The sequence below is a fragment of the Oncorhynchus mykiss genome, chromosome 3 (assembly GCF_057628025.1).
Source record: "Oncorhynchus mykiss isolate SJ-2025 chromosome 3, ASM5762802v1, whole genome shotgun sequence".
In the NCBI taxonomy this organism is placed as follows: Eukaryota; Metazoa; Chordata; class Actinopteri; order Salmoniformes; family Salmonidae; genus Oncorhynchus; species Oncorhynchus mykiss.
Genome location: NC_143024.1, coordinates 45135109 through 45162440, shown reverse-complemented (window position 1 = coordinate 45162440; position 27332 = coordinate 45135109). Strand labels below are relative to the sequence as shown.

Genomic DNA, 27332 nt, shown 5'->3' with positions numbered 1-27332 from the left:
ACTATAGGTTGAAAACAAATGCCAAACTATGTGTTAATGGCAAACACTTAGTATGTGTTATTTGTGTTTTAGCTATACAATAAAATACACAGTGAAAGTAATGTCAGCCGAATTCAGGGAAATCCAAAATGATAGTGGATCAATCCTTGCAATATCCCAATGCTATCGTACAGTCCGTTTGAAAACCATAATAGAAAATAAATAACAACACTCTGATCCTGTTGAGGTGTAAGTCAATCCACAATGTCAAATAAAGCAATCCTTGATCAAAAGGTAATGCTCCTGCCATAGGTAATGCCCCACGCAGTGTGTTGGGGACAGGCTGTAGTGGTGATGGTGTGTGTGTGTGTTTGTGCCTGCTTTGAGGACAAGACTGTCAGAAGCTGGAGTGTGGTGTACGGACCTGGGGCCCGTTAGGCTCCCTCTCAACAACAGGCCTGCTGGGCGGCTTGCGGTAAGTGAGCCGGCGACGGAAGTGTCCGCTAAGCAGGATGTAGATGAAAGGGTTAATGCTGCTGGCGGCGTAACTGAGGCACACTGACAGGTAGTAGCAGGTGTAGTAGGCCAGCGTGGGCCTCCGCAGCGTTAAGTTGACCAGCTGGAGCATGTGGTAGGGCCCTACGCTCACCAGGAAAACCGCCACAAGGACCAGAACCATCTTGGTGAGGCGGATGGCTCGCTCCCGGGACTGGTTGTTAGCACTGAAGCTGAGGAGGGGAGAGGAACCAGGGCTTAGTGACAATAATGACCAGCATAGAAGCATACATCAAGAAGTCTTTCCTGCATCAGATAAGTCATCCCCATATTTGTTGTCTGTCATTTTGGTTTACTGAGTGGATAACCTTGTCCTCAGGCTCAATTTCTACCCACAGAGAGAGAGAGAGAGACGGCTAATGACTCGATTACTGAGTGGAGGTCATGGCACCGTTAGTTTTCTCCAGCATAGAACTGTTTTAATGTAATTTATTTTTAGAACACCCGCCAAAACCTGTAATTTCATACTTGTGGGCATCTCTATTTCTAGTGCCTCACATTTACTGTATCTAGTACCTCTGTGTGTCTCTGTGTCTTTATGTAACTATCAGCCTCTGCCATGGTTGATGACCACGACTACGTTTTTGCAACTAGAGATAATGGCCACGCTCTCTGCCACTAGAGATACCATAGGCTCTCGCCCTGCCCAGGGTATGACGTTATTCAGCCTTGCTCTATGCACGCCCACTGGGCAGCTGCCAGCGGGCATCACTCACCGCCGTTCCCTTTTGTTCTTCAGGTACATCCTCCAGGTATAGCACAGGATCAGCATGTAACAGGTGATGATAAGGGGCAGGGGCAGAAAGAAAGACGTGATGGTCTGATATAGGGTGTACCTAGGGAGGGAGGGAGGGAGGGAGGGAGGGAGGGAGAGAGAGAGAGAGAGAGAGAGAGAGAACATGTGTGTCAGCTTGCAGGAGCTAGTGCCTTCCCACTGGGAAAAAACTAGTTGAATCAATGTTGTTTGCATTCCATATCATTTCAACCCAATAATGTGATGAATGTTGAATCAACGGTGAAAACGAATTGTATTTTCACAAAGTAAGGGCATTTCATATTTTTTTTCACACAATTTTTAAACGAAATGGTTACAGCTTTTGTTGAATTCACGTTAACCAAACAGCTCAACCAAATGTCAATCAAAACGAGACATAGAACTGATGTCTGTGCCCAGTGGGATGTCCCACTGCAATGAATACATTTGTTCATTAGATAGTAACTACATTCTATCTATGCCTAGTAACTTTAATAACTCTACCTACATGTACTGTTGAAGTCGGAAGTTTACATGCACTTAGGTTGGAGTCACTAAAACTCGTTTTTCAACCACTCCACAAATGTCTTGTTAACAAACTATAGTTTTGGCAAGTTGGTTAGGACATCTACGATGTGCATGACACAAGTAATTTGTCCAACAATTGTTTACAGACAGATTATTTCACTTACTGTATCACAATTCCAGTGGGTCAGAAGTTTACATACACTAAGTTGACTGTGCCTTTAAACGGCTTGGAAAATTCCAGAAAATTATGTCATGGCTTTAGAAGCTTCTGATAGGCTAATTGACATCATTTGAGTCATTTGGAGGTGTCCCTTGTGGATGTATTTCAAGGCCGACCATCAAACTCAATGCTTCTGTGCTTGACATCATGGGAAAATCAAAAGAAATCAGCCAAGACCTCAGAAAAATGTTTGTAGACCAAGTCAGGTTCATTCTTGGGAGCAATTTCCAAACGCCTGAAGGTACCACACTCATCTGTACAAACAATAGTACGCAAGTATAAACACCATGGGACCACGCAACCATCATACCGCTCAGGAAAGAGACACGTTCTGTCTCCTAGAGATGAACGTACTTTGGTGCGAAAAGTGCAAATCAATCCCAGAACAACAAGCAAAGGACCTTGTGAACATGCTGGAGGACTCCACTGTCTCCCTGTCATTGCTTTTGCGCCATCAGTACAGATACCAACACATCTTGACCACCAAAGTCCATCTGATGTCACAAAGCTGTCCAGTACTTTAAAAATATCCTCTCATGTTGTCCTTGTTACCAGTGGTTAGCAGAAGAGGATGCCTTCCTCAATTGACCCCCCATAAACGTAACCCACATGTACCAGGAGCTGTGCCAGGCCCATATAATTCACTGCCTTTTTTCGAAGCAGTAATTGGTACAAAAGGTACAAAAGTATCTATATCCACAGTAAAACGAGTCCTATATCGACATAACCTGAAAGGCCACTCAGCAAGGAAGAAGCCACTGCTCCAAAACTGCCATAAAAAAGCCAGACTACGGTTTGCAACTGCACATGGGGACAAAGATTGTACTTTTTGGAGAAACGTCCTCTGGTCTGATGAAACAAAAATATAACTGTTTGGCCATAATGACCATTGTTGTGTTTGGAGGAAAAGGGGGAAGCTTGCAAACTGAAGAACACCATCCCAACCGTGAAGCATGGGAGTGCAGCATCATGTTGTGGGGGTGCTTTGCTGCAGGAGGGACTGGTGCACTACACAAAATAGATGGCACCATGATAATGAAAATTATGTGGATATATTGAAGCAACATCTCAAGACATCAGTCAGGAAGTTGAAGCTCGGTCGCAAATGGGTCTCCAAATGGCCAATGACCACAAGCATACTTCCAAAGTTGTGGCAAAATGGCTTCAGGACAACAAAGTCAAGGTATTGGAGTGGCCATCACAAAGCCCTGACCTCAATCCTATAGAAAATTTGTGGGCAGAACTGAAAAAGTGTGTGTGAGCAAGGAGGCCGACAAACCTGACTCAGTTACACCAGCTCTGTCAGGAGGAATGTGCCAAAATTCACCCAACTTATTGTGGGAAGGTTGTGGAAGACTACCTGAAACGTTTGACCCAAGTTATACAATTTAAAGGCAATGCTACCAAATACTAATTGGTGTATGTAAACCTCTGACCCAATGGGAATGTGATTAAATAAATAAAATATTAAATAAACCATTCTCTCTACTATTATTCTGACATTTCACATTCTTAAAATAAAGTGGTGATCCTAACTGACCTAAAACAGGGCATTCTTACTAGGATTAAATGTCAGGAATTGTGAAAAACTGAGTTGAAATGTATTTGGCTAAGGTGAATGTAAACTTCCGACTTCAACTGTACATATTACCTTGACATTGGCTCTGTACAGGTACCCCCTGTATATAGCCCCGCTATTGTTATTTACTCACACTCTTTAATTATTTGTTATTCTTATCTCTTACTTTTTTTGTTGGTATTTTCATTAAAACTGCATGGTTTTTAACTGCATTGTTGGCATTGTTGTATTCAGCGCATGTGACAAATAAAATCTGATTTGATACCAGTTAAATTGACATTTGAATTTCTATGAACAGTTTCTGCAGGAGTCAAATAAATTCCCCAGCCAATAACATGTGTATGGTTTGTCTTCTCATTAGTATGGAAAGTGTTGGACTTTATGGGCTACATGTTACGGTGCGTGAATGAGGACCCAAAAGCGAATCAACTTAAGCAGAGCTTCTTTAATTACCAAACATAGGTAGGCTCAGATGGACCGGCAGATTCCGACAGGACAGGACAAGGTTACAGCAAACATGACGGCAGTCTGGTTCAGGCATGAATGACACAAACAAACAAGAATCCGACAAGGACAGGAGCAGAAACAGAGAGAGATATAGGGACCTAATCAGAGGGAAAAAGGGAACAGGTGGGGAACGGGGTGAATGGGTAGTTAGAGGAGACAAGGGACAGCTGGGGGAAAGCGGGGGAGAAAAGGTAACCTAACACGACCAGCAGAGGGAGACAGGGTGAAGGGAAAGGACAGAGACAGGACAACAAGACAGTACATGACAGTACCCCCCCACTCACCGAGCGCCTCCTGGCGCACTCGAGGAGGAAACCTGGCGGCAACGGAGGAAATCATCAATCAGCGCACGGTCCAGCACGTCCCGAGAGGGAACCCAACTCCTCTCCTCAGGACTGTACCCCTCCCAGTCAACTAGGTACTGATGACCACGGCCCCGAGGACGCATGTCCAAGATTTTACGGACCCTGTAGATAGGTGCGCCCTCGACAAGGATGGGGGGGGGGGGGGGAAGACGAGCGGGGGCGCGAAGAACGGGCTTAACACAGGAGACATGGAAGACCGGGTGGACGCGACGAAGATATCGCGGAAGAAGAAGTCGCACTGCGACAGGATTAATGACCTGAGAGATACGGAATGGACCAATGAACCGCGGGGTCAACTTGCGAGAAGCCGTCTTAAGGGGAAGGTTCTGAGTGGAGAGCCAAACTCTCTGACCGCGACAATATCTAGGGCTCTTCGTTCTACGCTTATTAGCAGCTCTCACAGTCTGCGCCCTATAACGGCAAAGTGCAGACCTGACCCTCTTCCAGGTGCGCTCGCAACGTTGGACAAAAGCCTGAGCGGAGGGGACGCTGGACTCGGCGAACTGAGATGAGAACAACGGAGGCTGGTACCCGAGGCTACTCTGAAAAGGAGATAGCCCGGTCGCAGACGAAGGAAGCGAGTTGTGGGCGTATTCTGCCCAGGGGAGCTGTTCTGACCAAGACGCAGGGTTGCGAAAAGAAAGACTGCGTAAGATGCGACCAATAGTCTGATTGGCCCGTTCTGCTTGACCGTTAGACTGGGGGTGAAAGCCGGAAGAGAGACTGACGGAAGCCCCAATCAAACGGCAAAACTCCCTCCAAAATTGAGACGTGAATTGCGGACCTCTGTCCGAAACGACGTCTGACGGAAGGCCATGAATTCTGAAAACATTCTCGATGATGATTTGTGCCGTCTCTTTAGCAGAAGGAAGCTTAGCAAGGGGAATGAAATGAGCCGCCTTAGAGAACCTATCGACAACCGTAAGAATAACAGTCTTCCCCGCTGACGAAGGCAGTCCGGTGACAAAATCTAAGGCGATGTGAGACCACGGTCGAGAGGGAATAGGAAGCGGCCTGAGACGGCCGGCAGGAGGAGAGTTACCGGACTTAGTCTGCGCGCAGACCGAACAAGCAGCCACGAAACGACGCGTGTCATGCTCCCGGGTGGGCCACCAGAAACGCTGGCGAATGGAAGCAAGCGTACCCCGAACGCCAGGGTGGCCGGCTAACTTGGCAGAGTGAGCCCACTGAAGAACGGCCAGACGAGTAGGAACGGGAACGAAAAGAAGGTTCCTAGGACAAGCGCGCGGCGACGGAGTTTGAGTGAGTGCTTGCTTTACCTGCCTCTCAATTCCCCAGACAGTCAACCCGACAACACGCCCCTCAGGGAGAATCCCCTCGGGGTCAGTGGAGGCTACTGAAGAACTGAAGAGACGAGACAAAGCATCAGGCTTGGTGTTCTTAGAGCCCGGACGATAAGAAATCACGAACTCGAAACGAGCGAAAAACAGCGCCCAACGCGCCTGACGCGCATTAAGTCGTTTGGCAGAACGGATGTACTCAAGGTTCCTATGGTCAGTCCAAACGACAAAAGGAACGGTCGCCCCCTCCAACCACTGTCGCCATTCGCCTAGGGCTAACCGGATGGCGAGCAGTTCGCGGTTACCCACATCATAGTTACGTTCCGACGGCGACAGGCGATGAGAAAAATACGCGCATGGGTGGACCTTGTCGTCAGAGAGGGAGCGCTGAGAAAGGATGGCTCCCACTCCCACCTCTGACGCGTCAACCTCGACAACGAACTGTCTAGAGACGTCAGGTGTAACAAGGATAGGAGCGGATGTAAAACGATTCTTGAGGAGATCAAAAGCTCCCTGGGCGGAAACGGACCACTTAAAGCACGTCTTGACAGAAGTAAGGGCTGTGAGAGGAGCTGCCACCTGACCGAAATTACGGATGAAACGACGATAGAAGTTCGCGAAGCCGAGAAAGCGCTGCAGCTCGACGCGTGACTTAGGGACGGGCCAATCAATGACAGCTTGGACCTTAGCGGGATCCATCTTAATGCCTTCAGCGGAAATAACAGAACCGAGAAATGTGACGGAGGAGGCATGAAAAGTGCACTTCTCAGCCTTCACAAAAAGACAATTCTCTAAAAGGCGCTGGAGGACACGTCGAACGTGCTGAACATGAATCTGGAGTGACGGTGAAAAAATCAGGATATCGTCAAGGTAAACGAAAACAAAGATGTTCAGCATGTCTCTCAGGACATCATTGACTAATGCCTGAAAGACAGCTGGAGCGTTAGCGAGGCCGAAAGGGAGAACCCGGTATTCAAAGTGCCCTAACGGAGTGTTAAACGCCGTCTTCCACTCGTCCCCCTCCCTGATGCGCACGAGATGGTAAGCGTTACGAAGGTCCAACTTAGTGAAAAACCTGGCTCCCTGCAGGATCTCGAAGGCTGAAGACATAAGAGGAAGCGGATAACGATTCTTCACTGTTATGTCATTCAGCCCTCGATAATCTATGCAGGGGCGCAGAGACCCGTCCTTCTTCTTGACAAAAAAAAACCCCGCTCCGGCGGGAGAGGAGGAGGGGACTATGGTACCGGCGTCAAGAGCTACAGACAAATAATCTTCGAGAGCCTTACGTTCGGGAGCCGACAGAGAGTATAGTCTACCCCGGGGGGGGGTGGTTCCCGGAAGGAGATCAATACTACAATCATACGACCGGTGTGGAGGAAGAGAGGTGGCCCTGGACCGACTGAACACCGTGCGCAGATCGTGATATTCCTCCGGCACCCCTGTCAAATCACCAGGCTCCTCCTGTGAAGAAGAGACAGAGGAAACAGGAGGGATAGCAGACATTAAACATTTCACATGACAAGAGACGTTCCAGGAGAGGATAGAATTACTAGACCAATTAATGGAAGGATTATGACAAACTAGCCAGGGATGGCCCAAAACAACAGGTGTAAAAGGTGAACGAAAAATTAAAAAAGAAATGGTTTCACTATGATTACCAGAAACAGTGAGGGTTAAAGGTAGCGTCTCACGCTGAATCCTGGGGAGAGGACTACCATCCAGGGCGAACAAGGCCGTGGGCTCCTTTAACTGTCTGAGAGGAATGTCATGTTCCCGAGCCCAGGTCTCGTCCATAAAACAGCCCTCCGCCCCAGAGTCTATTAAGGCACTGCAGGAAGCTGACGAACCGGTCCAGCGTAGATGGACCGACAAGGTAGTGCAGGATCTTGAAGGAGAGACAGGAGTAGTAGCGCTCACCAGTAGCCCTCCGCTTACTGACGAGCTCTGGCCTTTTACTGGACATGAAGTGACAAAATGACCAGCGGAACCGCAATAGAGACAGAGGCGGTTGGTGATTCTCCGTTCCCTCTCCTTAGTCGAGATGCGGATACCTCCCAGCTGCATGGGCTCAGCACCCGAGCCGGCAGAGGAAGATGGTAGTGATGCGGAGAGGGAGGCGACGGAGAGCGCGAGCTCCTTTCCACGAGCTCGGTGACGAAGATCAACCCGTCGCTCAATGCGAATAGCGAGTTCAATCAAGGAATCCACGCTGGAAGGAACCTCCCGGGAGAGAATCTCATCCTTTACCTCTGCGCGGAAACCCTCCAGAAGACGAGCGAGCAAGGCCGGCTCGTTCCAGCCACTGGAGACAGCAAGAGTGCGAAACTCAATAGAGTAGTCTGTTATGGATCGATTGCCTTGACATAGGGAAGACAGGGCCCTGGAAGCCTCCTCCCCAAAAACAGATCGATCAAAAACCCGTATCATCTCCTCCTTAAAGTCTTGATACTGGTTAGTACACTCAGCCCTTGCCTCCCAGATTGCCGTGCCCCACTCACGAGCCCGTCCAATAAGGAGAGATATGACGTAGGCGACACGAGCAGTGCTCCTGGAGTAAGTGTTGGGCTGGAGAGAAAACACAATATCACACTGGGTGAGGAACGAGCGGCATTCAGTGGGCACCCCAGAGTAACACGGCGGGTTATTGATTCTGGGCTCCGGAGATTCGAAAGCCCTGGAAGTGGCCGGTGGATCGAGGCGGAGATGGTGAACCTGTTCTGTGAGGTTGGAGACTTGGGTGGCCAGGGTCTCAACGGCATGTCGAGCAGCAGACAATTCCTGCTTGTGTCTGCCTAGCATCGCTCCCTGGATCTCGACGGCTGAGTGGAGAGGATCCGAAGTCGCTGGGTCCATTCTTGGTCGGATTCTTCTGTTACGGTGCGTGAATGAGGACCCAAAAGCGAATCAACTTAAGCAGAGCTTCTTTAATTACCAAACATAGGTAGGCTCAGATGGACCGGCAGATTCCGACAGGACAGGACAAGGTTACAGCAAACATGACGGCAGTCTGGTTCAGGCATGAATGACACAAACAAACAAGAATCCGACAAGGACAGGAGCAGAAACAGAGAGAGATATAGGGACCTAATCAGAGGGAAAAAGGGAACAGGTGGGGAACGGGGTGAATGGGTAGTTAGAGGAGACAAGGGACAGCTGGGGGAAAGCGGGGGAGAAAAGGTAACCTAACACGACCAGCAGAGGGAGACAGGGTGAAGGGAAAGGACAGAGACAGGACAACAAGACAGTACATGACACTACATCAGGTCATCCATTAGTCTGTGATTGCATTCCTATTTATGAAGCTATTTGGGGGGAGGGTGGGTTGAATAAGGCATTGGAGTAGAGCAGGTATTCCCAAACTTGGGTACGTGCAAAGCAGTCGGGGTACGGCCAAATAAAAATGTGATTCGCATTTAAAAAATAAAAAAAACAATTCTTCACATTTTTAAACAGTACATTTATATTTTTCAACGGGGCTGTACATTTGGGTGAGGTTTTTTTCTCTCCTGAGTAGCCTCGTTTCACTGCCAAAAATAAAAATGAAACCATCTAGTGTTCAGCGAAATAACAACACAAAGTCAAATACAGGAAGCCTCGTCAAATAATTAACATCCAATCACATTAACCGTTACTCTCTCGCGGGAAACCTTGACTCTTATGCAGTCATTTAGAAATGAAATATGACAATTTGAAAAATAAGCCACGGGAGTTTTTGGAGCGAGAATAAAGATGACTTTAGAGTAGTAAGACAAGTATTAAAGCAACAGATACTATTAATAAGAAGGGGCTAGAAGCATCTGATATGGTGAGCTACTGAGTGGCTAGGACAGGCAAGCCCCATACTATTGTGGAGGACTTAATTCTTCTTGCTGCCGTGGATATGGCTAGGACAATTCTGGGAGAAAAGGCCAAAAAACTATACAGACATTGCCTTCATCAAACAACACTATTTCACAACGCGTCAGTGACATGGCAGGAGATGTTTTGAAACAATTACTGCTTTGAAAAAAGGCAGTGAATTATATGGGCCTGGCACAGCTCCTGGTACATGTGGGTTACGTTTATGGGGGGTCAATTAAGGAAGGCATCCTCTTCTGCAAACCACTGGTAACAAGGACAACATCAGAGGATATTTTTAAAGTACTGGACAGCTTTGTGACATCAGATGGACTTTGGTGGTCAAGATGTGTTGGTATCTGTACTGATGGCGCAAAAGCATTGACAGGGAGACAGTGGAGTGGTAAGGCGTGTGCAAGCAGTTGCTACCGACACCACTTGGGTACACTGCAGCATCCACCGAGAGACTCTTGCTGCCAAGGATATGCCTGACAGCTTGAAAGACGTTTTGGACACTACAGTGGAAATGGTTAACTTTGTTAAAGCAAGGCCCCTGAACTCTCGTGTATTTTCTGCATTATGTAATGATATGCGCAGCGACCATGTAATGCTTTCACAACATACAGAAGTGCGCTGATTATGAAGGGGCAAAGTATTGACACATTGTTTTGTATTGTGAGACAAGCTTAAAGTTTTCTTTACTAACAATCATTTTCACTTGTCTGACCACTTGCATGGTGATGTTTTTTCTCGCCTGAATGATCTGAATCTAGGATTACAAGGACCCTCCGCAACTACTATATTCAATGTGCGGGACGAAATTGAGGCTATGATTAAGAAGTTGGAGCTCTTTTCTGTCTGCATTAACAAGGACAACACACAGGGTCTTTCCATCATTGTATGATTCTTTGTGTGCAAATGACCTCAAGCTTACGGAAAATGTCAAATGTGATTTAGCGAAGCAGCTGAGTGAGTTGGGTGCACAATTACACAGGTACTTTCCTGAAACGGACGACACAAAGAACTGGATTCGTGATCCCTTTCATGCCCTGCCTCCAGTCCACTTACGGATATCTGAACAAGATTGCAAAATTGCAACAAGCGATTCTGTGAAAATTGAATTTTATGAGAAGCCACTGTCAGATTTCTGGACAGGGCTGCGCTCAGAGTTTCAAGCACACCCTTCTCAGTAACCTGTGGTGAGTTATTCACCATTTTTGATGGACAAATTGATAGCTAAATTATTGATTATTATTATTATTTGTGCCCTGGTCCTATAAGAGCTCTTTGTCATTCCCACGAGCCGGGTTGTGACAAACTCACACTCATTCTTATGTTTAATAAATGTATCGTATAGTGTGTGTGTGGCAGGCTTACAAGGACGGCAAAAAACAACATTTGAGAGTGCGCTGACCCTGGTGCTAGAAGGGGTATACAGCTGGAGGTTGTATGTTTGAAGGGGTACGGGACTATAAAATGTTTGGGAACCACTAGAGTAGAGGATCATGATATAGAGACCAGCATGAGTCATCTGACCCCACCAGACAAATATACATTGGACACCAAGTTCTATAAACATCATATTTCATATTTCTTTTAACATTAAACATTTATTTCAAGCGCAAACCAACAACATGATTTAATGGACTGGTTTACCCCATGTTGAAATCATGTTAGTCAACTCAATTAAATATCCACCCAAATTCAATGTTGATTGGATGTTATGTCAGGGTTGTGACCTTACCAGAGCACCTCTTTGGGAGTGACCAGGTTCATGGAGCAGCTCTCCAGTCCGTCAGGGAAGCGAATCACCTTGGAGTGGACCCAGGCGGGAAGGACCATGACAAATGACACCACCCACACAAACAGGTTGATCCAGATTGTCTTAGAGCGGGTTCGGAGGGTCATCAGACGGAACGGGTGCACCACCGCCAGGTACCTATGAGGCAGTTGATAGATCAATGTGAGGAACTGAGCAATTAAACCGTTTTAAGGGGAAATCTGACAAAACTATGGTTGTCTGTTAATGTGAAACATAACAATGAAAACAAATTAAAAAGCTAAAACGCTAAGAGCACCAAGAGGATGTGACATGGGTTGTTAGGGAAGTGACATAACAACAGGGATGTATTATCTGTGAGTGGTAGTAGATTACTATGTATTATACCACATTATCCTGTTTCTTTTAAATATTATTCTCACTCACACACAGACAAATGGCTCTCTGTGTTAACCATATAATTAGAGATAATTAGGATACAGGATCGAATGACTGGACCCATGATTCAGACCTTCAAGGGTAACAGAATGGGATTTAATTGCCTGCAAGTTTAGTTTAAATTAATCCTCATTCATTTACATGTATATTAAGTGAGTAACAATACAGTGAATTTAGATCTGGTCCCTTGATAAATCTGGATCGGTACTTGAAACCAGGAAAACCAGTAAGTTTATCAATGCTCGTCAATCAGACCAACCTCCAACCTCCAAATCAATATCTTAATTGCCTTAATAAGCTAGCTGTATTACACAATATTTAGATAACAAGAACAGCAGCAGCAGTACAATACCATGGTCTTCATGTATGTCAGTGGTACATCACTCATAGAAACATGCTGATTTAATTATCTATAGGATGCAACAGCTGTCCTCTGAATGTATGATTTCCTCTTCCAATTGTGTTATCATAAGAGCGCAAAACTGACCCTAAATGCCACAAACATACATCCCCATTAAATAACCTAATTTCTATCCTTGCAGACATAGACTGACAACACAACAATCTATAGAAGGGTTGGTTGCTGAGCAACAAAACCGACGCGTGCACAACTGTGGGGCAAAACAGACAAGGTTGGCTTTAGAATGTTGACAACGTGTAAATTATATTTTGTCTCCATTGTTTATTGAAAACATAATACAGTTGCACAATGAGCACGTCTTGTCTCTCAAAGGCATTGTTAAAGTTGTTGGTTAGCTAGCTAGCGAACTTTAGCAATATTAGCATTGACATGAAATCAATCAAACACCTCAAAACAAGACGGTGTAAAGAACAAGATGAAACCACCGCAGCCGAAACGAGACACTTTTATGATTCCCCACATGGCAGTTTCTTGTCATTGTTGCTAGCTGTTTGGCCATCCAGAATCACAAAAACTTACGGACTTCTGCTCCGTTGAAGCGTGCACATCGTTTTTGTGACGTTGTCAGCTAACCAATCTATACAAAGTCAGGTAGGGTTACTATCTGTAATACAGTGCATTTGAGACTGTAGAGTGAGATTGCGGGTGAGATGATTGAGTTTTCATCTTTTGCTTGCTTGGAACGAATGGAAAGGTAACTTTGATCATGAGCAGAACAGTTAGCTAGAAATTATTGTCAGTGGGTTCGGCCTCCAACTGGCATATCTTTAATACCCAGGCGACACTGACATCGAGGCCGCTACGCTATCAATTATACAACTGAAGCCGTGACGCCATCTGCATATCACTAGAAACAGGGCATTCAGGGTTAAAGAAAACCCAGAAATGATTAAACTTCCACAAATCTGTTTGTTGTTCCTGATCCGAGCCAGATATCACTTTTAAGAAGTTGAGGGAAATGGATTTCCCCTCCAAGTTATGCTACTGTACCTCGTCTGGCATTTTGTATGCCATTTGTATAAGAATTAATTTAACATAACCAGAGTAAAACGTCTAGAAATGTCCCTGGATTGGATGGTAAATAAAGTTTAGAAAGTGTAACAGCAATTTTGAACACTAAAGGACATTATTGATTACGTACTTTAGGTTTCTATGGAAGTATAAATAGGAATGCAATCACAGACATCATGGAATGTAGTGTGTATGGTGAATGCACAATGTTAACCTGCACGACGTTCGTACCACAACCCGTGTGAAAGGAAATGTTAGGAACAATGCTGTACTTAATGCAATACAGTGGAGTGTTAGCCTGGCTAATGGGTAAATCCATTTGAGTTCAAACACTTTTTGACAGCACCCCTTTTGATTTGAACGAAACCTCCATACATATTTTCCCATTGTTGAAGTGCTCAGAAAGTGACTTTTTGGACCTGAATGCAAAAACTTTCAAGAGATAAAGGTGCTCAAAGATACCCTGTTTTGCATACCCCACCACACCATGAGATATCCATGTCTTCATCTCTGGAAAAGATAAACGGTTGAGATTGATATCATTTAAAAGCTTAGAAATAGGGTTGTCAAACAATTTTCTAATTCATTTTTTAATCACTGGGGAAGCCAAGCCCCCCCCCAAAAAAGCTATATTACATGTGTTGTGATAATTGTGTTGTTTTCACTATAACCTGTTAGTTCATATGCCTTTGCGACCGTGATATATAGGCCTAAGGCCGAGATAATAAGAAGATACATTGGCCTGTATGGAGAAATAAGTAAAACCACACCCAAATATCTATCTCCATCTATGGCTAATTTAGGAAAGGGCCAAGTTTAGCTGGCTAGCCACCAGAGGAAAACAACACAACGAGATGCACGTTTTTTCTGTCATTGACATTTTGCTCTCGATGTGATGTGATTGGTGTGAAGCCAAATCCAAACTGGCTTCCCTTGACATTTTTTTTGGTGCCCCAGGACCATTCACAGGTGAGCTCACTCAGTTTAGCTCAATGCTGATTGGTTATTATTTTATACTTTTTTTATCAAGGGAGGCCAAATGCTCGCTGGCTTCCCTTGCATTCAATGCTACAGGGGGCAACAACGTCATACTCTTTTTAACCAGACAGCCTCAGATATATGGGAAACACATGCAGAGACAGAGGGGCGCTGTTTCGCTGGCTCGGATGCTTTCTCCGGTGAGATACAATCAGTCTCTTGTGAACTGAAGGAAAATTATGAAACACAGAGTTTTTAAAGATCAATTATTTTATGTTTTTTTTTTCTTGGTCAATATTTTGGGCAACATGTTTTGGCTTCCCATGAAATGTATACTTTCAAATGGTACCACAAAGATGGTGAAATTCCACTCAGAGAATGTTGACTTGAATGGGAATATCTCTTGTTTTAAATAATACTTTCAATCTTCCATAGGAAACAAACAGAAATATAAACAAAAGGTTGTTTTTTTTACTTTAAAAACCTTTTCAAATGACTAAGTACACACACAAAATCACACGGTAACTTTTTCACCAAACCTAATCAATGTTTAATCTAGAAATACCTTTCACAATGCCCTTTCATTTGATTCTCAAAAAGTAATACAACTGCATCAGAGAGCGTCCAGACCGGTTGCATCAACGCCTGGTATGGCAACTGCTCGGAATTAGAACGGAAGGCACTACAGAGGGTAATTGTCAAAGACTCCAGTCAACCAAGTCATAGACTGTTCTCTCTGCTACCACACGGCAAGCGGTACCGAAGCGCCAATCCGAGGTCCAAAAGGCTCCTCAACAGCTTCTACCCCCAAGCCGTAAGACTGCTGAACAATTAATCAAATGGCCACACGGACTGTTTTTATTGACACCCTCCCCCTTAGATTTTACACTGCTGCTACTCGCTGTTTATTATCTATACATAGTCACTTTACCCCTACCTACACTACCGTTCAAAAGTTAGACATTTCTCAACGTCAACTGTGAAGAGGCGACTCCAGTTCCTCTATCCAGTGTCTGGGTTCTTTTGCACATCTTAATCTTTTATTTTTATTGGCCAGTCTGCAATATGGCTTTTTCTTTGCAATTCTGCCTAGAAGGCCAGCATCCCTGAGTCACCTCTTCACTGTTGACTTGAGACTGGTGTTTGGCGGGTAATATTTAATGAAGCTGCCAGGTGAAGACTTGTGAGGCGTCTGTTTCTCAAATTAGACACTCTAATGTACTTGTCCTCTTGCTCAGTTGTGCACTGGGGCCTCCCACTCCTCTTTCTATTCGGGTTAGAGCCAGTTTGCCCTGTTCTGTGAAGGGAGTAGTACACAGCATGGTACGAGATATTCAGTTTCTTGGCAATTTCTCGCATGGAATAGCCTTAATTTCTCAGAACAAAAATAGAGCGATGAGTTTCAGAAGAAAGGTCTTTGCTTCTGGCCATTTTGAGCCTGTCATCAAACCCACAAATACTGTTGCTCCAGATACTCAACTAGTCCAAAGAAGGCCAGTTTTATTGCTTCTTTAAATCAGCACAATAGTTTTCAGCTGTGCTAACATAATTGCAAAAGTGTTTTCTAATAAGTTTAAAATGCTAAACTTGGATTAGCTAACACAACGTGCCATTGGAACATGGGAGTGATGGTTGCTGATAATGGGCCTCTGTACGCCTATGTAGATATTCAATTTTAAAAAAAAATTGGCCGTTTAAAGCTACAATAGTTTAGATCCAGCAACCTTTCGATTACTGGCCCAACGCTCTCACCTGCCACCCCAGATTATCATGGTGTTTGTTTAATCAGCTTCTCGATATGCCACACCTGTCAGCGGATGGATTATCTTGGCAAAGGAGAAATGCTCACTAACGGGGATGTGAACAAATGTCTGCACAAAATTTTAGAGAAATGTTATTTTTGTGCGTATGAAAAATGACTGGGATTTTTTATTTCATCTCATGAAACATGGGACCAACACTCTGCATGCTTTTATATTTTGTGGCTTCAATCAATGTAATTGTCTGCATAATTTCCAATCCCCCATACATATTTTTTATAAATATATATTATATATTTTCTTGTATTACTTTCCCGTTACCCTACCACCTCTCCCTAATTGGAGTAAACCAGCGGACTACAACACCTAGGCTCCTACTTCAAGCTTATACAGTACATACTATATACATACATTTTACAGACACAGTATATTTTATATCAGTAATCTTGTTTGTTTTTAGTTCCATCCTTCAGCTCCACTCAACCCCTCACATCTATCTCTGAAGATACAGTCTTGATTTCTATTTGTCATGCTGTATATTTTTTTTAACTCTGCTGTGATGTTTCACAAAAGTTCTGAACCTATATACATTTTACAGGCACAGTATATTTTACATTAGTTATCTTGTTTTTATTTTTATTTGTAATCCCACACTTCAGCTCCCCTCAACCCCTCCCATCTATCTCTGAACACCATCCAGTTTTGATTTCTATTTGCCATATATGTTTTAACTGTGCTGTGATGTTCCACAAAAGTTTCTAACCTTTCTATTCTGTTTCTACAATGTACAGTTTGACTACCTACACGTTTCCCTTTTATTCGATTCACTTTAAATAGTGAATAGTTTCCTTCAGGAACTGAACATTCAAGCCTATTTTTGTGCCAGCGAGTCTTTTACCCAGGCTTTTAAAGAGAGTCCTTACCATGGCAGAGGCTGCCAGATTAGTTCAACCCAATCTGAAAAGATAAATTCGATCATGAAAACATTTTGCCAAGAAAACCGGTAAATCTGCAAAATATGCACTATGCTTTACCATTACCTTTACAGTAAATGACATATTGTAATGCAAGTAAAAACACAAAACATGGTACAGATCTATTGACAGTATACTATGTTCTTCCCCCAGAATTGACAGAAGGCCCCACGGTGATGGCCGTGGCCGTGTGCTCACCGACCAGCAGGAGTGGGCAGTGGTGGAAATGGGTAATGGGCCTCATTCACTGTAGGCTGAATGAATGTCTTAGGTCAGTTAGGATCACCACTTCATTTTAAGAATTTGAAATGTCCGAATAATAGTTGAGAGAATGATTTATTTCAGCTTTTATTTCTTTCATCACATTCCCAGTGGGTGAGAAGTTTACATACACTCAATTCATATTTGGTAGCATTGCCTTTAAATTGTTTAACTCATTCAAACGTTTCGGGTAGCCTTCCATAAGCTTCCCACAATAAGTTGGGTGAATTTTGGCCCATTCCTCCTGACAGAGCTGGTGTAACTGAGTCAGGTTTGTAGGCCTCCTTGCTCACACACGCTTTTTCAGTTCTGCCCACACATTTTCTATAGGATTGAGGTCAGGGCTTTGTGATGGCCACTCCAATACCTTGACTTTGTTGTCCTTAAGCCATTTTGCCACAACTTTGAAGTATGCTTGGGGTCATTGTCCATTTGGAAGACCCATTTGCGACCAAGCTTTAACTTCCTGACTGATGTCTTGAGATGTTGCTTCAATATATCCACATAATTTTCCTCCTCATGATGCCATCTATTTTGTGAAGTGCACCAGTCCCTCCTTCAGCAAAGCAGGCATCTTTCTTGATGAGCGGCCTTTCAGGTTGATATGTCGATATAGGACTCATTTTACTGTGGATGTAGATACTTTTTTACCTGTTTCCTCCAGCATGATTTGATTTGCATTTTTTGCACCAAAGTACGTTCATCTCTAGGAGACAGAACGCGTCTCCTTCCTGAGCGGTATGACGGCTGCGTGGTCCCATGGTGTTTATACTTGCGTACTATTGTTTGTACAGATGAACGTGGTACCTTCAGGCGTTTGGAAATTGCTCCCAAGGATGAACCAGACTCATGGAGGTCTACAATTTTTTGGGGTTGTTTTCTTTTGATTTTCCTATGATGTCAAGCAAAGAGGGACTGGATTTTGAAGGTAGGTCTTGAAATACATCCACAGGTACACCTCCAATTGACTCAAATTATGTCAATTAGCCTATCAGAAGTTTCTAAAGCCATGACATAATTTTCTAGAATTTTCCAAGCTGTTTAAAGGCACAGTCAATTTAGTGTATGTAAACTTCTGACCCACTGGAATTGTGATAGATTATTGAACTTAAAATTCACTCTGTCTCTAAACAATTGTTGGAAAAATGTATTGTGTCACGCACAAAGTATATGTCCTAACCAACTTGCCAATACTAGTTTGTTGACAATAAATTTGTGGAGTGGTTGAAAAACAAGTTTTAGTGACTCCAACCTAAGTGCATGTAAACTTCCGACTTCAACCATATAGATATTATTTTTACAGGAAAATTGACTGAGAACACATTCTCATTTACGGCAACAACCTGGGGGAAACTTATAGGGGGGAGAGGGAATGAGCCAATTTGGAGTTGGAGATGATTAGGTGGCAATGATGGTATGAGGGTCAGATTGCAAATTTAGCCAGGGCATCGGGGTTAACACCTGTACTCTTCCGATAATGCAATGGGATCTTTGGTGACCACAAAGAGTGTCAGGACACAGAAAGACGGCACCCTTCATATCACCTCCACCTTACCCGACGCCTGAACCCACCACAATTTGCATAACGCCCAAACAGATTCACAAATGACGCGATCACCATTGCACTGCCCACTGCCCTATCCCACCTGGACAAGATGAATAAATCAAATCAAAGTTTTATTGTCACGTGCGCCGAATACAACAGGTGTAGTAGACCTTACAGTGAAATGCTTATCTATAGGCTATAACAGTGCAAAAAAAGGTATTAGGCAAACAATAGGAAAATAAATAAATAAAATAAACTGTAATAAAAGAGTGAAAAATAACAGTAGCAAGGCTAAATACAGGCACTGGTTAGTCGGGCTGATTGAGGTAGTATGTACATGTAGATATGGTTCAAGTGACTATGCATATATGATAAACAGAGAGTAACAGTAGTGTAACAGAGGGTTGGGGGGGGGGAGATACCTATGGAAGAATGCTGTTCATTGACTAGAGCTCAGCCTTCAACACCATAGTGTCTTGCAAGATCATCACTAAGCACAGGACCCTGAGTCTGAACCCCTCCCTGTGCAACTGGGCCGTAAACTTCCTGACGGGCCGACCCCAGGAGGTGATGATTGAATTGGAGACACGCATAGCCACGCAGTCATGAGTCAACAGGGAGTACAGGAGGGGACTGAGCATGCACTCCTATGGGGCCCACGTGTTGAGGGTCAACAGCACCTCCACCACGCTGCCTGATTACCAACAACGAGACAGCCAAGCGGTAGGAGGTGAGAGCCCAGGCAGAGTAGTGCCAGGAAAATAACCTCTCAATCAATGTCAACAAAGGAGCTGATCGTGGACTACAGGAGACAGCAGAGAACACGCGCCATCCACATTTGAAGTAGCTATCAACAAAGTCAGAGCTGGTAGGGTGTTAGTTTACAAAAGACCAGTGGTGGCAGAACGGAGTACTCGGGTTGGTGTGTAGGGTTTGAGCAGAGCCTGAAGGTAGGGAGGGGCAATTCCTCTTACTGCTCCGTAGGCAAGTACCATGGTCTTGTAGTGGATGTGAGCTTTGACTGGAAGCCAGTGGAGTGTGCGGAGGAGTGGGGTGACATGGGAGAACTTGGGAATATTGAACACTAGACGTGCTGCGGCATTCTGGATAAGTTGCAGGGGTTTGATGGCACGAGTTCCTAGCCAACAGCGAAATGCAGTAGTCCAGATGGAAGATAAAAAAGTTCCTGTATTAGGACCTGCGCCACTTATCATGTGAGGAAGGATCGGATTCTACAGATATTGCAGAGCATGAACCTGAAGGAGTGAGTGACTGCTTTGATGTACGCAGTGGAGTCAACCATGATGGAGAGGTCTTGGAGTGAGCATGACCTCCCCGGGAGGAAGAGCACGTCAGTCTTGTCGAGGTTGAGGTGGTGGCCGACAACCTAGCTGCGATATCTGCCTGGCAAGCAGAGATGTGTGTCGCCACCTGAGTGTCATCCGCAGAGCAATGATAGGAGAGACCCTGTGAGGATTTTTATTTAACCGTTATTTAACTAGGCAAGCCAGAACAGAACAAATTCTTACTTACAATGACAGCCTATTAAAATGACAGAGGATATGACAGAGCCAAGTGACTTGGTGTATAGAGAGAAGAGGACAGGGCCTAGAACCATGCCCTGAAGGACCCCAGTAGTGAGAGTACGTGATGTAGGCACAGATCTTCTCCACGTCACCTGGTGGGAGCGGCCTGCCAGGATACAATCCAAGAATGTGCAGCGCCTGAGATGGTGGAGAAGAGGATAATGTTTATATTTTAATCATTAAGCAAACGCTCGAATCCAGAGCAACTTACAGTAGTGAGTGCATACATTTTCATTCGTACTGGTCCCCCGTGAGAATCAAACCCACAACCCTGGCGTTGCAAGTGCCATGCTCTAACAACTGAGCCACACGGGACCATGGTTCACGGTGTTGAAGGCAGCGGATAGATCTAGGAGGATGAGAACAGAGGAGAGAGAGTCAGGATTGGCAGTTTGGGTTCGATTGGCAGTCTCCGTGACACAGAAGAGCCGTCTCAGTTGAATGACCCGTCTTGAAGCCTGACTGGTTAGGGTAAAGAAGGTTGTTCTGAGATAGACAGTGAGTGGGTTGGTCAGAGAAAACATGCTCAACTGTTTTGGGGAAAAAAAGAAGGGATACCAGCCTGTAATTTCTTCGTCAGAGGGCTCAAGTGTTTGTTTCTTGAGGAGGGGAGCGACTCTGGCTATTTTGGACCTCACGAGTCGCAAGATTTCATCTGGAGAGAGTAGAAAGACCCCAGACCATGACGGACCCTCCACCTCCAAATCGATCCCGCTCCAGAGTACAGGCCTCGGTGTAATGCTCATTCCTTCGACGATAAACCACGACTCTTCAGTGAAGAGCACTTTTTGCCAGTCCTGTTTGTGGTGGGTTTGTGCCCATAGGCAACGTTGTTGCCGGTAATGTCTAGGCTTACAACAGGCCTACAAGCCCTCAGTCCAGCCTCTCTCAGCCTATTGCGGACAGTCTGAGCACTGATGGAGGGATTGTGCCTTCCTGGTGTAACTTGGGCAGTTGTTGTTTCCATCCTGTACCTGTCCCGCAGGTGTGATGTTCGGATGTACCGATCCTGTGAAGGTGTTGTTACACGTGGTCTGCCGCTGCGAGGACTATTAGCTGTCCGTCCTGTCTCCCTGTAGCGCTGTCTTAGGTGTCTCACAGTACAGACATTGAAATGTATTGCCCTGGCCACATCTGCAGTCCTCATGCCTCCTTGCAGCATGCCTAAGGCACGTTCACGCAGATGAGCAGGGACCCGGGGCATCTTTTTTTTGGTGTTTTTCAGAGTCCGTAGAAAAGCTTCTTTAGTGTCCTAAGTTTTCATAACTGTGACCTTAATTGCCTACTGTCTGAAAGTTGTTAGTGTCTTAACGACCGTTCCACAGGTGCATGTTCATTATTGTTTATGGCTCATTGAACAAGCATGGGGAAACAGTGTTTAAACCCTTTACAATGAAGATCTGTGAAGTTATTTGGATTTTTAGAAATGATCTTTGAAAGACAGGGTCCTGAAAAAAAGGGACATTTCTTTTTTTGCTGAATTTATTTATATTTCGGACTCTGACATTGCTCGTTCTGATTTCTTGATTTCTTTTTAGAATTTATTTTCTTTTTGAATATTTTATACTAGATATTACTGCACCGTCGAAACATAAGCATTTCACTGCACCTGCAATAACATCTGCAAATCTGTGTACGCAACCAATAAACTTTGATTTGAACTGACTATACACCTTTTTCCACTACTGAGACATTTAACCTTCAACAGCTTGGCAAAGTCAACTCCCCAATTATGATCAGAATCTAATGAAGTGTCGAATTACATACTCAGTGCATGGCATGCAAGGACATGTTCCAAATATGAAAATGTGAAGATCTGGACAGAAATGGATTACTTAATTGTAATTTTGGTGTTTTTATGTGCCGGTCTCCTAGCTGTGCTCTATTGCCAACTGGGTATTGCCAACCGGCAACAGAGCACAAGGCAAACTGACTCCCATATCATATTGCTCACCTGTCCAGGCTGACAGCGGTCATGACGGCTGCACAGGCCACCTGATTGCAGTTGTCCAGGGAGGTGATGATGGTGCAGAGGGTGCTGCCAAACACCCAGTGCCCCCCCCGGGCCCACTGGTGGATCAGGAAGGGCATGACCGTCACGTGGACCACATCAGCCACGGCCAGGTTACAGATGTATACGTCTGGAACGGTCTTCTTTGTGGTCCTGTGAAATAACACACATCTTAACACTGTCTGTACTCTGTGTTTAATACATTCAGAACGAACAATAGTGGACTGCATAACTACTGCACACTTATCACATCTAACAACAAAGCAACAATCTGTGCTTGTTCAATTTTGTTTTGAGGGCTGTTCTGCCTCAAGGGGCAGAAAGAATGGTAGATCGGTTGGTGGTGGTGCGTGTTGGTGGAGGATGTCATTAACATTCACATTTTCATACACAAGCATGCTTGTTCGCAACCCAACCCTTCACGACAGTACACTTAACCAATCAAATGTCTTATGTAATCATAGCCTAACCCAAACCTCAACCAATTGGAATTACTTGCCTAAACTCAACCAATCACATTTATTTCCTAAACATAGCTAATTGCATTAGTTTATGTTCTCAAGGCAGAGCTGCCCTTAAGAAGTTAAAGTAAGGAACTCCAATCTGCTTAATGCGTAAGGTCACATTGTAGGGCTGTGTTTTGAGATGATTCCTCCACAACCTTTATTTTATAGTTAACAAACCCCAGTGGAGCAAGATTTAAAATAAAGTTATCAAAAGAGTCATAATTGTGCCATCTGTCCTCTAGTGGCTCCTGACCATCACCTTTCAACTTATTTTATCATGTGGCCTGAGGTCCTCACTCTACCCTTTGGTTCCCCTCATGGGAACATCCCAAGATGCACTGCATAGGATTTTAATGACTGGTAAAATCAAAGGCCTTGCTTCAAAGACTCTCTGTATGGAAATGGAAAGGACATCTACAATCAGTGTACACACAGCCGGGTAATGGGATCTTTAGGATTGCTTTTCAAGTAAATTGTTCCACCTTAAGCAGTGTTTCCCAACTCTAGTCCTTGAGTACCCCAACAGCACACATTTTTGTTGTAAGACCTGGACAAACTCACCTGATTCAACTCATTGAAGGCTTGGTGATTAGTTGAATCAGGTGTGCTGGTCCGGGGCCACCACAGAAAAGTGTACTGTGATGGGTACTCGAGGACTGAAGTTGGGAAACACTGACCTAAAGGACCTGCTGACACCAACTTTTATTTTATTTCATTTAACATTGAGCAAATACAGTGATAACACATCCAATTTGTGCTGCAGTGGTACACGTACAGTCCGGTGAAGTGAGATCCCCCGGAGAATGCCTTTAATGTTTGATTGCTCGATGTTATTACGGTCACTCTCCACTGAGTTCCATATCTCTGACTTTCTGTAGCTGTAAGCCGGGAAGTGCAAATCCTGATTGGTGACACACAATAATCAACTAATCATGGTCTTCAGTTTAGAATGCAGTTATACTGAACAAAACTACAAACACAACAGGTAAAGTGTTGGTACAATGCTTCATGAGCTTAAATAAAATATCCCAGAAATTTTCCATACACACAAAAAGCTTATTTCTCTCAAATTCCGGGCACAAATTTCTTTAATTCCCTTTTAGTGAGCGCTTCTCCTTTGCAAAGATAATCCATCCACCTGACAGGTGTGGCATATCAATAAGTGTGATCATTATACAGGTGAGGAAAATAAAAGGCCATTCCAAAATGTGCAGTTTTGTCAAACAACACAATGCCTGTCACGCCCTGACCGTAGATTGCTTTGTATGTTTCTATTTTTTTGTTTGGTCAGGGTGTGATGTGGGTGGGTATTCTATGTTGTATGTCTAGGTGTTGTGTTTCTATGTTTAGGCCTGGTATGGTTCCCAATCAGAGGCAGCTGGTTATCGTTGGGCAGCCAGCCTGTTTTCCCACTATGGGTGTGGGTAGTTATTTTCTGTTTAGTGTGTTTTGCACCTGACGGAGCTGTTTCGGTTGTTTCTTTTGTTCCTGGTTGTATTTAGTGTTCAGTTTATTAATATAATGATGAACACTTACCATGCTGCATCTTGGTCCTCACCTTCTCCTTCTAACAGTCGTTATAGAACTACCCACCAAAAAAGGACCAGCAGCGTGGTAACCAGAAGCAGCGTGGAATGGACTCATGGACGTGGAAGGACATTCTGGACGGGAAGTGTTTCTACACATGGGAGGAGATCCTGGCTGGAAGGGATCGCCTCCCATGGGAACAGGTGGAGGCAGCCAGGAGAGTGGAGGCAGCAGGTAAAGGGAGCCAGCACTTTGAGGGAACATGGCTGGCAAGGAAGCCCGAGAGGCAGCCCCAAAGATTTCTTGGGGGGGCCACACGGGGAGTGTGGCTAAGTCAGGTAGGAGACCTGAGCCAACGCCCTGTGCTTACCGTGGCGAGAGGTGGGCCGGGCAGGCACCGTGTTATGCCGTGAGGCGCACGGTGTCCATCGCAGCTCATCGTATCGGCCGGGCTAGAGTGGGCATCGAGCCAGGAGCAATGAAGCCGGCTCAGCGCATCTGGTCTCCAGTGCGTCTCCTCAGCCCGGGTTATATGGCACCAGCCCTACGCACGGTGTCCCCGGTTCGCCAGCACAGCCCAGTGCTGTCTGTTCCACCCCACCGCACTGGCCGGGGTACGGGGAGTATCCAGCCAGGACAGGTTGTGCAGGCTCGGTGCTCAAGATCTCCAGTGCGCCTCCACGGTCCGGTCCATCCGGTGCCTCCTCCATGCACCAGGCCTCCTGTGGCAGCCCCACGCACCAGGCTGTCTCTCCGTCTCCTCCCTCCAGGTACTCCCTCCTGTCCGCCGCTTCCAGAGTCTCCCTCCTGTCCGGCGCTTCCAGAGTCTCCCTCCTGTCCGGCGCTTCCAGAGTCTCCCTCCTGTCTGGCTGTCAGTGAGGAGCTGCCGGGGCCGCCCGTCAGTCAGGCGCTGCCGGGGCCGCCCTTCACTCCGGCGCTGCCGGAATCTCACGTTTATTCGGGGCCCGCTGCAAGGGTCCCCAGTCTGAGGGTCGCCGCTCCAAAGGCGCCACTTAAGTGGGCCAAGACTATGGTAGAGTGGGGTCCACGTCCCGCGCCAGAGCCGCCACCACGGACAGATGACCATCAGACACGCCCCTATGGGTTTAGGTTTTGCGGCCAGAGTCCGCACCTTTGGGGGGGGGGGGGGGGGGGTGTACTGTCACACCCTGACCATAGATTGCTTTGTATGTTTCTATTTTTAGTTTGGTCAGGGTGTGATGTGGGTGGGTATTCTATGTTGTCTCGATGTTGTGTTTCTATGTTTAGGCCTGGTATGGTTCCCAATCAGGGGCAGCTGGTTATCGTTTTCTCTGATTGAGAACCATACTTAGGCAGCCTGTTTTCCCACTATGGGTTGTGGGTAGTTATTTTCTGTTTAGTGTGTTTTGCACCTGACGGAGCTGTTTCTTTTGTTCCTGGTTGTATTTAGTGTTCAGTTTATTAATATAATGATGAACACTTACCACGCTGCATCTTGGTCCTCACCTTCTTCCACCAACGGTCGTTACAATGCCACAGATGTTTTGAGGGAGAGTGCAATTGGCATGCTGACTGCAGTCCACCAGAGCTGCTGCCAGAGAATTTAAAGTTAATTGCTCTACCATAATGGAACCTGGTCTCAGAGAATTTCATATTATTCTGTACGGATATCCGAGACACTCCATTTAGTTATGTTATGTTAGTTATGAATTACAATTTTGATTATGTTACGAATTTGCAAAATGTACAATATTTAAAGAATTTGCTAAATGTTTATATTACAAATTCTGGCTAGGTTGCTAATGTTAGCTAGATGGTTAATTTTAGCTAGGCTAGGGGTTACAGTTAAGTTTCGGAGTAAGGTTAAAGGGTTAAGGTTAGGTGCAGGGTTAACTAAAAGGGTTATGGTTAGGGGAAGGGTTAGCTAACATGCTAAGTATTTGCAAGGTAGCTAAACAGTAGTGAAAGGTTGCTAACATATTGAAGTTGCCCATATTGAGATTTAAACTCACAACCTTTGGGTTGCTAGACGTTCTTATGTAACCATACCAAATGTAACATATCATACTAATTTCAGTATCCTGGATTTAAATGTACCGAGACTTATGCCGAGTCTGAGACCAGGTTGCATTACCTCAATATAATTTTAGAGACTTTGGCAGTACATCCAAACGGCCTCACAACCGCAGACTGCATGTAACCACGCCAGCCCAGGACCTCCACATCTGGCTTTTTCACCTGTGGGATCGTCTGAAACCAGCCACCCAGACAGCTGATGAAACTGTGGGTTTGCTCAATTAAGAATTTCTGCACTGTCAGAAACCATCTTAGGGAAGCTAATCTGTGTGCTTGTTGTCCTCACTAGTCTTGACCTGATTGCAGTTCGGCATCGTAACAGACCCTAATGTTTCAACATTATAGTGCATGGCCCAATGTTGCAAGGATCCGTACACAACTTCTTGAAGCTGAAAATTTCCCAGTTCTTCCATGGCCTGCACACTCACCAGACATGTCACCCATTGAGGTATCAGCTGACCTCAATCTCTTGTTTAGTAATTCTAGAAAGGACAGAAGAGAGCGGAATATTCAATCTCTCTAAAACTGACTAAATATTAGCACTACACTGATCTATTTACTTGTGGGTAATAACATTCAAGCTGGATAATAACCCCAAAAAACATAAGGCTAGAGAAATGTATTGATAAATATTACGAACGCAGTCAAGGCCAAAAGATGTCAGAGAGGATCCAGGGAAAAAAATTGAGAACCAAACATCAAGAGAAACTACGAGATTCCTCGACAGATGATTTATGATGTTCACTTGTAAGTAAAGGATATGAAGGCGAGGCTAGGAATGAGTGACAAAAAGCTCAAAAGGTACAGGCAATACTATTGAAACGGACGTTAAAGAACTTAGAAAGGA

At 45.0% G+C, this 27332-nt stretch overlaps 1 protein-coding gene across 1 annotated transcript; it reads right to left on the bottom strand.

Moving 5' to 3' along the window:
* Positions 1 to 271: 271 nt before the first annotated feature.
* mchr2a (melanin concentrating hormone receptor 2a) lies at positions 272 to 26898 on the bottom strand. Its single transcript, XM_090230580.1, has 5 exons — positions 26861 to 26898; positions 22338 to 22547; positions 11373 to 11567; positions 1251 to 1370; positions 272 to 707 (listed from the first exon to the last, which is right to left on the bottom strand). Exons 1-5 carry the CDS (start codon positions 26896 to 26898, stop codon positions 377 to 379), a joined length of 894 nt encoding a protein of 297 aa, XP_090086706.1. The 3' UTR covers positions 272 to 376.
* Between the last annotated feature and the right edge of the window lie 434 nt (positions 26899 to 27332).